The 15,714-nt window shown below is 42.4% G+C and overlaps 1 protein-coding gene across 1 annotated transcript in view; it reads right to left on the reverse strand.

Annotated features, from left to right (window-relative positions):
• TBC1D9 (TBC1 domain family member 9) overlaps window positions 1–6,753 on the reverse strand; it is a gene marked incomplete at both ends in the record, with an annotated part of 46,800 nt that extends 40,047 nt beyond the window's left edge. The window contains one exon of the mRNA XM_082281478.1: window positions 6,627–6,753. Coding sequence (XP_082137604.1) covers window positions 6,627–6,753 — 127 coding nt within the window. The remainder of the gene's footprint in view (window positions 1–6,626) is intronic.
• Window positions 6,754–15,714: the final 8,961 nt, after the last annotated feature.

Here is a 15,714-nt window from a genome sequence, read left to right on the forward strand (position 1 = left end):
TAAGTACGAGCAAATTAAGAAAAAAAAAAACACCAACAAATCCCAACATCACCACTGCTAACCTAAGAAAAATTACTGTAAACTGAATCTAGTCAATGAAATCGATTGAGGACTAAAGTGGGCACAGTAAACTCAGCTTGAACTCGGAAGGAACAGTCCTGAAGCATGTTGAAATAGTTTCAGAAAAAGAAATTTTTAAATTCTCATAGTTCTGTCTGAATACCTGCAGACAGATCAGATTTCAATAAGCTATCAGAGGACGCACTTTACCAGGGAAATGAACAATGCTGAACAGAAGATCCCAGTAACTGTGGCTGATAAAATACTGGAAAAAGCACAGGGGAAGAACAAGACAGACTGTGAGGAAAGAACAGTAAAATCCAAAACATTAAAAATGTACTAGCTGAAACTGAGATTTATCTATCTGGAAACTTCAGGAAAAAATAATCACAAATCCAGCACAGAAAACACAGTCTTTCCTTTGGAAAGAAAACAAATGGAAATATTTGGAAGAAGTCCTCTAGAACCTAAGGTCACCTAAGCACCAGATTTAAAGTCCAAATGCAAATATAATTTCTGAATATCAACATTAATCAGACAACAGAAGTATGCTTAGTAGTCAACAAGATAAAGAAAAGCAAGATTTCAGTCAAATGCTCAGGGCTCTTCATACCCATTGTATCACCATGCTTTAGCAAAGTCAATGGCAGAGACAACTCCTTTCTATTACAGGAAAAGCCATATGAAGTGTGATACTGTGAAGGATAAAACCAAGTAGATTCAACCTGTACCAAATATTTACAAGAAGAAATACTACATGAGAATACACGTTTAAATTAAGTTCCAAATACATTTGAGTATATGCTAGCACACTTTGTGAAACCTTTTTTTAGTTCTGCAGGAATCTAATTGAAACCATCAAGGGCCCAAACCTCTGTGAAATATGACATACTCTTACAGGAATTCGTAATGGAAATGATGGAAATATGGAAACTGATGTGAAGAAGTGCTACTTCTACACCTTTCAGTGTGGGACCGAAGAACAGTAACAAAAACCCTGTAAGCAACACAAACTCCGGTATAATGCAGAAAATTAGTAAGTGGCCTAAATATTGATTGCTTACTGTCTTGTGATCCTGTGCAACATTACCAACAGGGTTTCCTACAAACAGAGATCTCAGGAGAAATAGCAGGCCACCCTGGAATTCCACATGTCAAACAGTAACATTATTTGAAAGGCAAAAATGGCAAAAGGCAGCTCAGCTCAGCAGCCTTGATGGGCCACACTACTCACAGCATAGGAGATGAAGTATCATTCAAGGAAAAGTCTTTGACCAAGAAGCATTAGAGGAGAGAAGGCAAAGCTACACCAAGCAACATCTCAGGCACTGTGTCTCTAGAGCCAACAGTGCCCTGCTGCAAAAGCTGGAGATGAAGACAAGCATTAGACAGGAAGCAAGACACCTTCCACCTGGGGAACTGGGAAAAATCTGGGAATTCAGAAAGACTGTGAGTCAGTCTGGGGAATCAAACAGCAGTTCAGCCCTGGACATCTGCATGCTCCTTGAAGTGGAAATGCACTGGTGCGGAGAAGCAAACACACCCACAGCAGATCCTAAGGAGCATCAGAGCAGATTTGGTGTACTGACAAATGACAGCAGAGCATAAGAGACTAACTTCCACTCTGTGGGCCAAAACAATCATGGAAAGCTGACAGACAGGCTGCCCACCCCTATCCATTATGCTAATTGCATCCATTTTGATAAACATTGTATTTCAAGTATCAGAAAGCACATGCTTTCTACTCAAGTCTGACACGCAAAATTCCAACTACTTGAGTCAACAAGGGCAGAAAGTGTCAAGTTTGTTAAAACACGGACCATTCTTTGTTCAGGCCAAAAAGCTTTTCTAAATCTTAAGCATAAAAAGGTTTTCAATCAACGTCTTCCTCAACTCTCTGAACTGATAGGCTGCAAGCAAGACAGAATCTTAGCTCCAAATGTGAGCTATTAATTGTGTTGTCCCACAAGGCTGCAGAGAAGTCTTTCAAGTTAGAACACTGTCACAGTATTAAAAATTATATTAGATCTGACATTGATATGTCGCATCAGCCAGCAAAGCTCAGAACCTCTCCTTTTTGCCTTTCCAGTGTGGAAATTAAATGACAACTTCTTCTGCAAAAATATCTGGAGAGAAGTAGTATTTCATCAGATCTTTTTAACACCACAAGTCAGCAAATTTCCATCTGCTCTCTTCTGCTTAAACATTTGAATCATCCTTGGCAACACTGCACGGACTTACAACTCCTACTGCATCTCAAACATAGGCACTGTCCCAGCTGTAAGCATATATACCCTATTTGCAAAACAATTCACTCCTAAAAACAGTTCTTGCTATCTAAGAACAACTTATTTCCCTTGGAATTCAAAGATCTCACAAAAACATTTTAAACAAAGTTACTCAGAATTTCATCTCCACTTCACACACACAAATGTACACAGGCAAAAAGGAGCACAGTAGCCACCAGCTAATTGTACCACGCCCTCAAGTCTCCCTTCCTGTAAGCTCTAAGTGAATACATTGCTCTACCATCAATCACCAGACACAATAGATCCTTACTATAATGTCTCCAAGTAGAAGAGTTTGGCAAACATTATCACAGCACAGCAGCAAGCAGTTAAGAGACATTTTTAAACCTATTTGTTGCTTCTGAATGCAAGATACACTTAATAACACGAGCCTTTTAGCTGTTTATAAAGTTTATGACATTCAAGATCTTTACATCCATAAAAGAAACACTGTCATACAGGGCACAGTGCCCAAATGATGGTAGAGATCTGGGTTCATGTTCTGTCCAAATGTCTCTGCTTCAGCTGACGCAGGCTGCTGTGTAAATAAATACACCACATTCCTCTGGAGAAGGAATTATTTCATACAGGCCAAACTACCAGGCTGCCCAGGGAAGCAAGAAGAATATGAGGAAAGAAAATACTTTCTTCCTTGTTGGTGAACAAAAGGAAGATGAAACACCTGATCAAGGGTCACACAGAAGCAAAATGGCATTATGTTCAAAATGGCATTATGTTCAAAATGGCATTATGTTCAAAATGGCATTATGTTCAAAGCATGAAACAATTTAATTACAGAGCAAGTTCATCAACCATCAAATACTTTTAAAGCAGAAAAGTACTTTTTTTGGCCTTGTCCTGGAAGATTAATGCAGTGATGCAAGATAATGTGAGTCTGCAGAACAGCTATGAAAATCCAATTTAAAATCCAATTTACAATCTTTCCTATTTTCCTTTTGTTAAAAAGAAAAATAAAACCCAAACAACCCTTCAGTTAAGGCATGCTTACAAAGTCCTACTGATGTGACTAGTACTGACATAGACACAATAATTTAAATGAGTCCAGACCCTAATTCAGTATAAAAATGTATCCACACTGCTTATTAGAAAACCTGTATCTCTGAAGTAAACTACTGATCAAATACACCTTGTTAACAGAGATGACTTCTGTGGACTCACTGATCAGCACTGCCCTAACATATTAAAAGATCATCATCATTCTCCTAACTTGTTACAACACAATATAGTGGAGTATTTAAATAAGAGAGCTTCTCTGTTCAACTGCTACATAAACCAAGGCCAAGAGGAGAGAACCAGTGTAGAAAGGGTGGATTTTCCACCCCTTCCCCCAAATTGACTGATACTCCTTTTCCTGCAAAGCATTGGGGCACTCAGAGTGGATCCAGGAGAACAGGTAACTCGAGTACTGCTCCTCTGCTCCAACAAAAACCCAACAAGAAGTACTTTCACCCATCCCCAAGGCTACATAAAATACCCGGTTTTGGACTGAGACATGCCAAAAGAAGTCTGCCATGATCACAGATGGAGAGAAGGGCATTACACTTAACTCTGACGAGTTTGCTGATGACAGTTTCATGGCAAACCTAGATTTGAGGGAAATGCCAGAGAATTGATGCTTCTTATTGTCTAGCCACTGCTTAAGTTACATGGTGAAGCCATCTAATGTCATCAAACCCACAGTCTCATCAATCTGAAAGTAAATTCTCATTCTACAATTCAAGACAAATGACTTCAAGAGTCAATAATGAGGGAGTAGAAGTCAGCAAAAGTTAGATCACAAAAAAAAAAGGACAGCTGTATTTACATCCTCTCTTGCAAATATGAATTGAGATCATCCCTAGCACAGTTAAAAATCTTGTATACAATATCTCTAGTCAACTTCAAGGACATAGAAGTTGGTTTCCCACAGAGCAACCAGGCCAAATTTTACACCATATTCATGGGTGGCTAACTTCTTAGATTATATCTGAGCAAATTTCAGCATTATGTCACTACAGAAAGTGCAATTAAGGAGAAAAAAACCCAACCCACCACACCAATGGTTCTTTTTTTCCTCTCTTTACTTTTGACTAGGTAACCTCCACCTTCTTCACAAGATCAGTATCATCTAGAGAGCTTCCAAAAGGTCATCCTAAATGCTGTAATTACTACAAATTACATCTCCTGTGTACCATGTCAGCAGATTTATTTATTCTTTAGCTCAGGATCAGCTAGGTCTTTTAATACCTAGTCTTTCCTACCAAGAACAATCCACTAGCTTTCTCCACCTTCCTTGTCCCTCAACTGGCAGACAACAGCTGTTAAAAGTACAAGTAGAAAATTCCAGTATTTCCATGAAAAACAAATAAACCTAAGTTCTACTTATTACTGTGCCTGTCAAGTTGGGAGTGGCTTGGAGACTCCATCCATCCATCCATCCATCCATCCATCCATCCATCCATCCATCCATCCATATCACACTTTTTGTTGAGCACTGTGTCATAAACCCTTGACATTTTAGCACATGGCCTGGTAAGTTCCCACACATTCCTTTAAATACTGCCAACTCTAATAAATCAGTTAGTCACATAGGATTGATTAGTTACGGTTTTGGCAACATACTGAAAAAATCTACAACTTTTTACCAGCCCTTTTCTGTGCAAACAAACAAAACCCCTGGAAATGGACTTGTTGCTCCTACATCAATGCCACAGCAGCTGCAGTTCCAGGTAAAGCACAGGCACTAGTAAGAGCTACATGGAAAACAGATTTCAAAATATGTGGAGAATTTCACCTTCTAAATAATACTCACTATACAGACCTCACTCACATACTAAAATAATGGATACAATGCACAAATATTTAAATTCCAGAAGGGAAGGGGTAATGCAGAAACAAATAACTATTTCTCTATTCTGAACTTCTACCAAATGCTGAAAGCTTATCTGGCCTCCACAAAAAAAGGAGTGCACATTTATGAATCCTACTTCCATTCAAGGACAAAATCTTCCAAAAGTGTTTTCTCCATCTGTAAAGTGGTTTCACCAATCAGACTATTACACATACAACTGCAAGAAGATTTAGGTATGCATGCACTGTGCAAACAGGTTGAAGAACAGAACCCTAAACTCTCAAAATGTTTCCCCAGTAACTGAGAAATGACTGGAAAATGGATGGCTATCTCAAACCATCTCTAATTCAAAGATAAAAAAGTCAGAAAGGTAGAAGAGCGCTTTGTCAGACCTTGAGAGGCCAGGAGGTAATCCATTAAAGGAGAGCCTGAGAAGAATTTTTCAGTAAGCAAAGCAGGGGTGAACTTTTGAGGCAAGACATGTTTTTTATGGATTTGCCAATCCTGTCCACACTTCAAAGATTATAATTTTTTTTTTTAAATCTACAACCAATGTGGAGAGGCTGTTGGTCACTTCCCACACAAGAATTAGGTAGTTTATCAACACACAACACTGACACAAGATCTCAGCAGACTACATGAAAACACACTTCACAGCGGTGCCTTAGTTTAGAACTGTTTACAAGTCCATAGAGCACTGAAGGGCTGAAGAAACACTTAATCTCACAGCAAACATGTACAGGACCTTGAACCAAACACAGATGCAGCACATATGTTTAGTTCGCTTAGCCTGGAGTACTAGTTGTCATGGAGTGTGTGAAGATGAAAGCACAGGTTTCAGGAGAATGAGCTTGCTTATTCTGTACCAATTCAAGTACCAGTGGAAACACCATTGGGTTCTGCATCTCCAATCTCATATAAATACCTACATGTTGCCTAAGAAAGGGTGGAAGACCTCGATGAATGTATATGCACAATATTATTAAAACCTACATGAGTATGATCCAAACCTCTACAAAAGCGTCTCCAGCTGCCAGCAGTCGGAAACAAAGCATTCAGGGAACACACTTCACAAGGACATCTGGAGAATACGGAGAAGCCGAAGCAAATCTGTTCTCTTCGTAAATTTCTGAATTACTACATCGTCTTATTTTAGGGAAACCGTGCTAAAGGTTCGGCAACAAAATTTTCTCAGAACCTGGGGCAAGTCACACCCTGACGTACGGAGCCATCGGTCACCGGTGGTCTCCCACACAAGGCTCCAGCGCGTAAATCCTCTTGGGAATCTTGGCGCATTCCACGCGCCTGAGCTCGGGCGGCCGGCAGGATCGGGGAGCGCCGCTGCAGCCGCCCCCCGGCCCCTGAGGGACCCCGCACCCCGGGAACCGCCAAGGGCCCCGCCCCGGCCCCGCTGCCGCCGCCCTTACCCGCCAGTCCCCCGCCGCCGCCATCGCCGCCGTGCCCCTTCCTCCTCTGCAGGATGAAGTAGGGGTTGGCCCGCTCCGTCACCCACAGCGCGTTCGCCAGCAGCACCTCCTCGGGGTTCACCCACATGCTCCCGGCGCGGAAAAAGGCGGGCCCGGCGGGCTGAGGGGTGGCTCACGCACGCACCGTCCGCATCAGGCGCCACCATGCCCGGCCGCCGCGGCAGACAGCGCAGCCCCGCGGGCACCGGCGGGCACCGGGCGGAGGCAGCAGCCGCATGCCCCCCGCAGCCCCCGCCGCCTATCCGCGCTCCGCCGGGCGCGGAGGGGCGGCTGCTGCGGCCCGGGGCGGCGGCAGCTCCCGCCGCAGCGGTGACATCAGCGCCGGCCCGGCCCCGCACGCTCCGCGCTCCCTCTCGCACAAAGCTCGCCGGACGGCCGCGCACCCGCGCCGTGCGCGCCGCCGATCGCTCCGCCCGCGCCGCGGGGAGCACGCTCCGCGCCCCCGCACCTGAGCGCGGGCACGGGCACACCCGCGGCGAGGCCGCGCCCGGCATCGCTCCGCAGGGACACTGCGGGCAAGAGCCGCGGACCCAGAGCCGCCCTGCCTAGGAGGACTCGGGCTGCCGGGAGACCACAAGCGGGACCCGAGCCGGCAATGCGCGCTCGCACCCCAGAAAGCCAAACGTGTCCTGGGCTGCATTCAAAGCACCGTGGGCAGCAGGTGAGGGAGGCGATACTGTCCCTCTGCTCTGGTGAGACCCCGCCTGAAGTGCTGCATTCAGCTCTGGGGTCCCCAGCTTCCTCCGCACACAGTCTGAGAGAGTTCTGGTTGCTCATCCTGCAGAAGAGAAGGCTCGGGAAGACCTGACAGCACCTTCCAGTACCTGAACGAGCTACAGGAGAGCTGGAGAGGGACGTTTTGATAGGACAAGGAGTGATGGCTTCAAACTGCAAGTGGGCAGGTGTAGATTAGATACCAGGAATAAATTCTTCAGTAGGAGGGTGGAGAGGCACTGGGCACAGGTTGCCCAGAGAAGCTGTGGATGCCTCATCCCTTAAAGCATTCAAGATCACGCGGGATGGTGCTGGTCTAGTGGAAGGTGTCCCTGCCCATGACAGGGGGTTGGAATGAGATGATCTTTAAGGTCCCGTCCAACCCAAACCATTCTAAGATTCCCCTTTTAACAGCCTGCCTTGAAAGATTTGGCTTTCTCATCCTGTGGCTCAGACAATTTTGTAAAATTGGGTGTTAAAAGGAAGAGCAGGCTCCGGTCTCAACCTGGAAGGAAGCCGTCCACAAGGGGAGGTGACACTGCCCTCTTACCACACCCCTTTTCTGTGCCTGTTCTCTGCCATGCCCACATCATGCTTGAAGTTCACCTCTGCTGCTGAAGACCACATTGTGCCTACTGCTAAAGGTCTGGGTAATTTTTGAGGACCTGAAGAGCCCTAGAATAAAGCACACTCAAAGGGAACACGAGTGTGTATAGATAACAGATTTTCTACCCTTGCAGCTCTGAATGCTATTTGATTTCCAAGTTGTCAGGAAAGGACCAGGCACACTGACCTCCCTTTAGGTGTAAAACTGTTACTTTCCAATCAGATAGGCATCTTTGTTTTATTAAAGATGTTGATAAGGCTAAATTAAGCCCAAAGACAACATAAAGCCATGTTCTGGGCACAAACTGCTGATGCAGGCTATACTTTATAGTAGAGTCTAGCCTTTTATCAACTAGTGCTGGCATGGAGCTGGTATCCACGGTCCATCATGTGGAGACAGAGACACGGTCCTGGGAGAAATGACTTTTCATCTGAGGTAGCAGTCGTGGTTTTTACTGTGTAGTAAAAAGTTCAGGAGAGGGAGGCGACTGTCCCTGATATGCACTTAAAAATTGCCAGTTCTTCTGCTCTCAGTTCCACTGCACCGTGGAGAATGTTCATCATCATTGCTGGGGAGGGCAGCTGCACCTTGAATGGAAATGCAGAAGAGCCTCTTCACCCTTTCTGAATTTATCACAGAGTGAGATTATTTTGAATTTTAGTACTGTTGAAATGACCTCACTCTCAAGGGGATTTTTAGGTGTAGTATTTTTAAGGAAAATTTTTGAACAAGAAAGTTTCTTATAGCTTTGAGAAGAAATGTCAATTTGTTTTGTTTTGTTGTTTTTTAAACCAGGTGTAGCTAAAAACTATATGCTAAGTACCTTGAGAGTTAAATTCTAGCCTGGCCTAGTAGTGGCAAAAATTCCAAGTAACTTTCTTTAGTAAAGGCAGGACACACAAGGTTCCTGTGCTCTTGTAGGGGTAGTGATGGCAGTACTGGAGATATTATCCCTCCAAAAATCTGCAGTAGAACTACTAAAACCACACTAGCATTTTGGGAAAGAATAAGCACATGATACTCTGCTGTAGTTGAAAGCAGTGATGAAGTTAATTTTCTTTGTGAACCGTGCACTTGTCCTCAAGCAGGAAAAAAACTTTATCAGAAGCTGGGCACTCCTGCTTCCCACTTCTAACATGCTTTTCAGCAGTGGATACAGACTGCTATGAATGGAAAACTGTAAGTACTGAAAACTATTAGTGCCAATTAGTCAGTTTTATATGCAAGGAGGGTGGCATATTACTGGCATAAAGAAAAGCATAATTTGTAATATCTCATATTTATCTTCCATTAAGCATTGTAGAACATTTGAATAAAACTTGAAAGAAATGAAATGTCATCACGCAAGTAAATGGCATCGAAAATGAAGGTGTGTTGTGTCTTTTTGCTACTGCATTGTAGATAGTATCAAGGCACTTCTAAATGGAAACCTGATCTGCTTTCACTGCAATGTAAAATAGGTGTTGTGCTGTCATGGCTGACTTTTTGTTGAAGCCAATGTAAATATTTTTTTTCCTGCATGCTCATCACATATCTTTATCCCTCATGCAAAACACTTGTCTGTGTGTTTTGAGTTTGGTTTGGTTTGGTTTTTTGTTTGGGTTGTTTTTTTTTGTTTGTTTGGTTTTTTTTTTTTTTTTTTGGTTTTTTTTTTTTTTTGAGTCTTCATGCTCAATCATAAAGTTTCAAATGTTTATTTTTCATCTTGTAGTTTGGGAACTGAGTTGGTTTTGCCAACTCAAAAGGACCTGGTTTTTGGTAGGGAGGGGCACAGAGGTGGCTTCTGTCAGAAGCTCCTGGAAGCTTCCACCATGTCCAACAGAGCCAATCTCTGATGGCTCTGAAAGATGGACATGCTGCTGGCCAGAACTGGGCCAATGAGAGAGGTTGGTAATGCCTCTGTGATGACATATTTAAGAAGAAAATCAAAATGAAGTGGGGCACAGTTTTTTTCTAGTCAGAGAAGAGGAGGAGGTGAGAACATGTGAGGGAAAACAATGTGGAGACACCAAGGTCAGTGAAGAAGGAGGGGGAGGAGGTGCTCCAGACACTGGAGCTGAGATTTCCCTGCAGGCCGTGGTGCAGCCCATGATGCAGCAGCTGTGCCCCTGCAGCCCATGGGGATCCATGGGGGATGCAGAGATCCACCTGCAGCCCGTGGGGGAGGTGCCCACGCCGGAACGGGTGGATGCCGGGAGGAGCCTGTGATCCAGTGGGAGAGCCGGTGGAGAGAGAGGGCCCTGCTTCCAGGCTGGAGCAGCCTGTCCTTGGAGCACTGCACCCTGTGGAAAGAGAGACCCATGGCGCAACAGTTTTGGGAGGACTGTTTGCCCATGGGGGGGAATTCACATTGCAGCAGTTTTGGGAGGACTGCTGCTCGTGAGAGTGGACCCACGCTGGAAAAGTTCACAGAGAACTGTGTCCCGTGGGAGGCACCTCACGGTCTCACAGGGGAAGGACTCCTCTCCCTCAGCAGCAGCAGAAGAACTCAGGTGACAAACTGACCAAAACTGCCACCCTCCTGTCCCCCTCTCGGTGGGAAGGAGGGAGGGGTTTGGGGAAAAAAGGTGTTTTCTTAAGGGCTTATTTTACTTCTCATTATCCTCCTCTGACCCTGTTAGTAATAAATTCATTTTGTGCCTCTAAGATGAGCCTGTTTTGTCCTTGGAGTGTTTTCTCCCGGTCCTTATCTCAACTCATGAACCCATCATTAAATTTTTTTCTCTCCTCTGTCCAGCTGTGGCAGGGGAACATAAGCGGCTTTCGTGGCTGCCTGGTGTTTGGCCAGTGTCAAACCATGACAGGAACAAAGTAATGAACTTCTGGTCAGTCCCTTGAATTATTTTAAAATCTGAAATGGAAATAAAAGAATATTTGCCCCTGCAAGTTTTATAATATTTTGTTGAAAAAAATGTACAAGGTTGGAACCTCAGTGTGGTTTTAACACTGAATGGGGCTGTTTAAAGTTCTCTATGCCATTAGGTTTAGAACTACAACATATGTCATTCAATTTTGAAAAAAAAAGAAATCAGGAGCAGATATCAACACAAACTGAGGAGTTATTTCACATAACATATCATAAACCTCCCAGGGAAGAAAATAAACATGATTCTAGAATGACAACCATTCTCTGTAATATCATCATACTAATGGACATTAACATTACTTTAGAAGGAAAAAGATGCAATAAAGAAGCCATTTTATCATTTATTCCCCAGAAGACCTTCTTACAATGGATGTCTTCATTAGACACAGCCAACTGGCATTTCCTAGTGGTTCAAGACAGCCATTCAGTTGACTAGGAGCAAATATAAAACATCAAAAGTTTGAAAGATTATCTTTGAGAAATGCACACCTTACTTAGGTTGAAAGAACAGGTGTATATATTCAGGAGAAACAAACTGACTCCAAGCTTGCAGTCTGGATGAGGAATCTACCTTTCCAAGGAAGGTTAAATAAAAAAGCTTTGTATTCTGAGATGCATTTTTTTAAAATTCTCTAAAATTATGACAGCTGTTCTTCTGTATGCCACTTACTACTTTTTTTCTCATTGTGAATGACAGCTTTCTTGGGCTTTTTTTTTGGTGTGAAATTCTGCTGTTCTTTCATGACAAATGGACAACTTGTTACCGACTGGTAAAAAGTGTTTCCCTACATTTAACTCCCCTTAGGTGTCATATTGACCCCTTTACTCTTTATAAAGCCCTATTGGTGTTCCAGGCTCCCCATGGGTCAGGCAGGTGCCTGTCCACAGCCCACACACCTTTTTGTGGACTGCCCTGCTTCCTGAGGTGTGTTGGATGACTCACAGTTTCCAGCTCTCCTTCATGTCTATACCATCCTTTGAACTCTGATAATTTCTGGAGTGTAGGTGTCAGAGGTGGACTCTGTATGTTAACAGAGATTTACCAGTTTTGGTTTTGTTTTGACAGAAGCGAAGTATTTGCTAGTTTGGAGACATTATGTCTGAATCCTCTTTTTTTTTTTTTTTTTGACACAGCACTGCACTGGGAACACATTGAGCCTTTTATCCAAAATCCTCACTCCGAAAAACTTTCCAAACCAGTGACCCCTGTTTTGGTTTTAACTGACACCCTTTGCCTTATGTCTGGTTTATGGACATAAGCACTAGGCTATAGTATAGTGATCCGAGTCTTTACATCACTATTTACTATCTTGTCAATCCCTATGTAATTTAGAAAAATTGTCATCAAGTTTCTTTAGCACAGAATTGATCATGTAGAGTATTAAAATTATACAGGGACTCTTACCAACTTTCCCATGCACTATTATCCCCTTATTCTCCAATATCTCTGTGGGTTTGTTTTACACCCACATGTTATGACCAAGTTAATTTTATATACAATCTGTCATTACAATTAAAATTTCTTCAGCAAAATCCAGACATATGACGCCAACCCTACTATTTCTATTGACCAAAGCTTTCACCCTGCCAAAATAGAAGCAAGCTTTGTTTGACAGGACCTACTTCCCACAAGACCATACCTTGATTGTGCAAGAACAATTATATTCTCATCCTGGAACTATTTGTTAACACTGTGGCAGATTAATTATTCTGTTATTGTAACAAAGTTCAGTGATAGACTAACCAGTCCATAGTTTGTTAAGTCTAACTAGCTAATTAATAGAGCTGCTTGTTTTCAAATGTGGAAACTGCATCACTACACAGATAAATGTATAAGAATTTCAATGTCTGCTATATTACAGTGGAATGAAAATAGAAAAGGTTTAAGAATGAAAACTCCAAAGAAGTTATTAAATTTCCTACAATAACAAAGCTGACAATGATAAAGCTGAGAAGAAAAACAGCTCTTTGAATATGACTTAGGAGACTACACTCAGCTGAGCCAATGTTAGTAACATAAATGGAAAGCCAACAAACATTTGATGGCATCTGATATTTTAATGTAACAGTGCCCTAAAAAAGGCACAGTTACCATGTTTCAGTGAGATGCTAGGGGGAAAAAAAAAGGGAGGTATACATCTTGGCAAGAGCAGAATTGCCCCTTTTTCTGAAATTCAGTGATCCAAATCCATCTTGCACCTTCCTTTTGGCACCTTCAAGAGCCACCAGCAGCCAGGCAGATGAGAAGTCACCAAACCAGTTCAGCCAACAAATTCCTTGGCACTGCTTCTTTAGCATGACATGAATGAGAAAGCTTGAAGACAAATACTGGCAAGGAATGAAGTTCCTTTCAAAGGTTTTGATGGTTTCATTACATGCTCATGTAATTAACAATTTTAACCAGTTGGACATGACAGATTTCTTGAAGAACAACATAAGTTATGTTGGACAACAGAGAAACACTGGTCTTAGTTTGGCTTTAAGAGTGTTAATACTCAGTAATTACGTACTCCAGATCCCGTCATTAATTACTTATGCTAAGTACCTGAATTTAAATACTTTGATATGTCATAAGACTTAGTTAGCATTGCCCATTCATTAAGTGGTTAGGTTTGTTTATCCTTAAATTCAGAATTTTTTTTTTTACCCTCTGATGATGTTCCTTGCTTTTCTGTACATTGGTTTTGTTATCTGTGTTGTCCTAAAATAGAGTGCACATCTGATGTGAAATAATTTAGAGAAGCAACACTCCATGAAAAATGAGGAATAAACCTAGCTGCAGAAACAAGTAAAAGCCAAGATACTGGTCGGTCCATTTACACATTTGTGTATTAAAGGATTTACAGAGTTAAGTCAATTTGCAGTTATTTAATGGGACAAATGGTGTATAGTTGAATAATCATTACCTTAAGTATTTCACAAGTTACTGTGATGTTTGTTTTTCTTTCTTTTTACTCAGTTTATTTTATCTTTTTAAGTGTCTGAGATGTTCTCTACTTGCTTACAAAATATAAGAGTGTGTGGCATACACCAAAGAAACTCATACTGCAACTCCAGTGCAATCAGTGAAGCTAGATTCATCCTTGATGTTTTTTTCTGTGACTAAATACTTAAAAAATTATTATGTGGCAGCTGGTATCTGAATTGACACTTAAAAACTTCTGTTACATGTTCTTGAAGGAACTAGATGGTTGCTGTAATGCTGATAAAATTTGCTTGGCTTGACTCTAAATGATCGGTAACTGTTTACCACTTACTTGCCTGCTTATTGAAAATAACATGACAGCACCAAGATTAGTTAAGATACTGAAATCTGAAGAGCTGAATTCTTTTGAAAGTATTGCATCATTTGAAGTGGAATACATTAACCCCCCCCATAAATAATGTCATTGTACTTGGTATAATTTAAGAGAGGATTGCCATTGCAGTAGTTCCACACAGCCTTGCAAAAACCCAAGTAGATGAATTGGTTTCTGCTAATTTTCTGAACAAACCATGTAAAGGAACACTGACCTGGTTCCTCTTCCTCCCTCTCCTTCTTCACTGACCTTGGCGCTCAGTGTTGTTTCACTCACACATTCTCACTCTTCTCTCTAGCTGCAATTGTGTAGTTGAGGGTTTTTTCCTGTCTTAAACCTCTTATCCCAGAGGTGCTGCTACCATTGCTGATGGGCTTTACTTTGGCCAGCAGCAGTTCCATGTTAGAGCTGGCTGGCATTGGCTCCATCAGACACAGGGGAAGCTTCTGGCAGCTTCTCACTGAAGACACCTTGCTACACAAACCTAATACATGAGTTCTCTGAAACCTAAAAGAAGAAAGAATGCAAATTTTTATTGTTATTATTATTGGCTTTGTAGATAAAAAAAAACCTGATATATTTCAGCATTCACCAAAAAGCTGTGGACAAAGGAGGGTTTGAAATGTGTGTCTGTAACTTTGGGATGAGATGGTACCCAGTGTGATGTCTACTGGACCCGTAGTAAATCTGGAATTTCTTAGGAAGTTTGGAAGAGAATATTTAGGTGGATGGAGATAAAAAATCTTTGATTATCAGAGGAAGGGAAAAGGTATGAATCAATTTTGCAAAGCAGCATGGAAACATTTTGAGCTTAGTCTCGAAACAAAATACCTCAACTGCCCCCCCCTTCTCTTGCTTGAAGTTCAGACCTGTCCCATCTCCATTCAGTCTCTGGGATTAACTTTCCTCCTTCCAAGGAGGTAGCTGAGGGAAAATCAGCCAGAAAATGCCTGGTCACAGGTGTGTTGCTTCAAGCGAGCACTGGCTGGCTCCTGAGCTACCAGGAGTTGCAAAAGTCACTACAGGGGGACTTTGCCATGACCTGGTGGATATTAAGGAGAGGGTTTAGTCACAACTCACCCCTCAGCCTTTTTGATCGTTCTCACCTCTTGAGTCCAAGCTGCAAAATTTGGTATTTCTTCATTAGAATCATTTTTACTTTCTTCCACCACCCCCCCTCCCTGTAAGCAGAAGATAGTAGTAGTTTATTTTGGTATTACGGTAGTGTATTGTCTTGGTTTGAAAGACAGGTGTCTGCCAAGGAACGCAGGAGTCTGCCTTGAAATGAAAAAGAAAATGCAACCCCCTTCCCTCTGAATTATTATAATTTTGAAATTAAGGGGCTTTCAGGCAAAGATATGAGGAACAGGAATAACAGTTCTTTATTATTTTATATATATGTGTGTATAACAAGGCAAACAAACAACAATATCTATGGCAGTAACAGCAAACAGAACCACAAACCCAGTGCCAGCCTTCTCAGCTGTCAGGCCCTTTCCCCTCGGGTGCAGTTCCGCTCGCAGCCGCCAGGGACGCTGGCGG

Source organism: Coloeus monedula (genome assembly GCF_965178545.1).
Source record: "Coloeus monedula genome assembly, chromosome: 5".
NCBI lineage: Eukaryota > Metazoa > Chordata > Aves > Passeriformes > Corvidae > Coloeus > Coloeus monedula.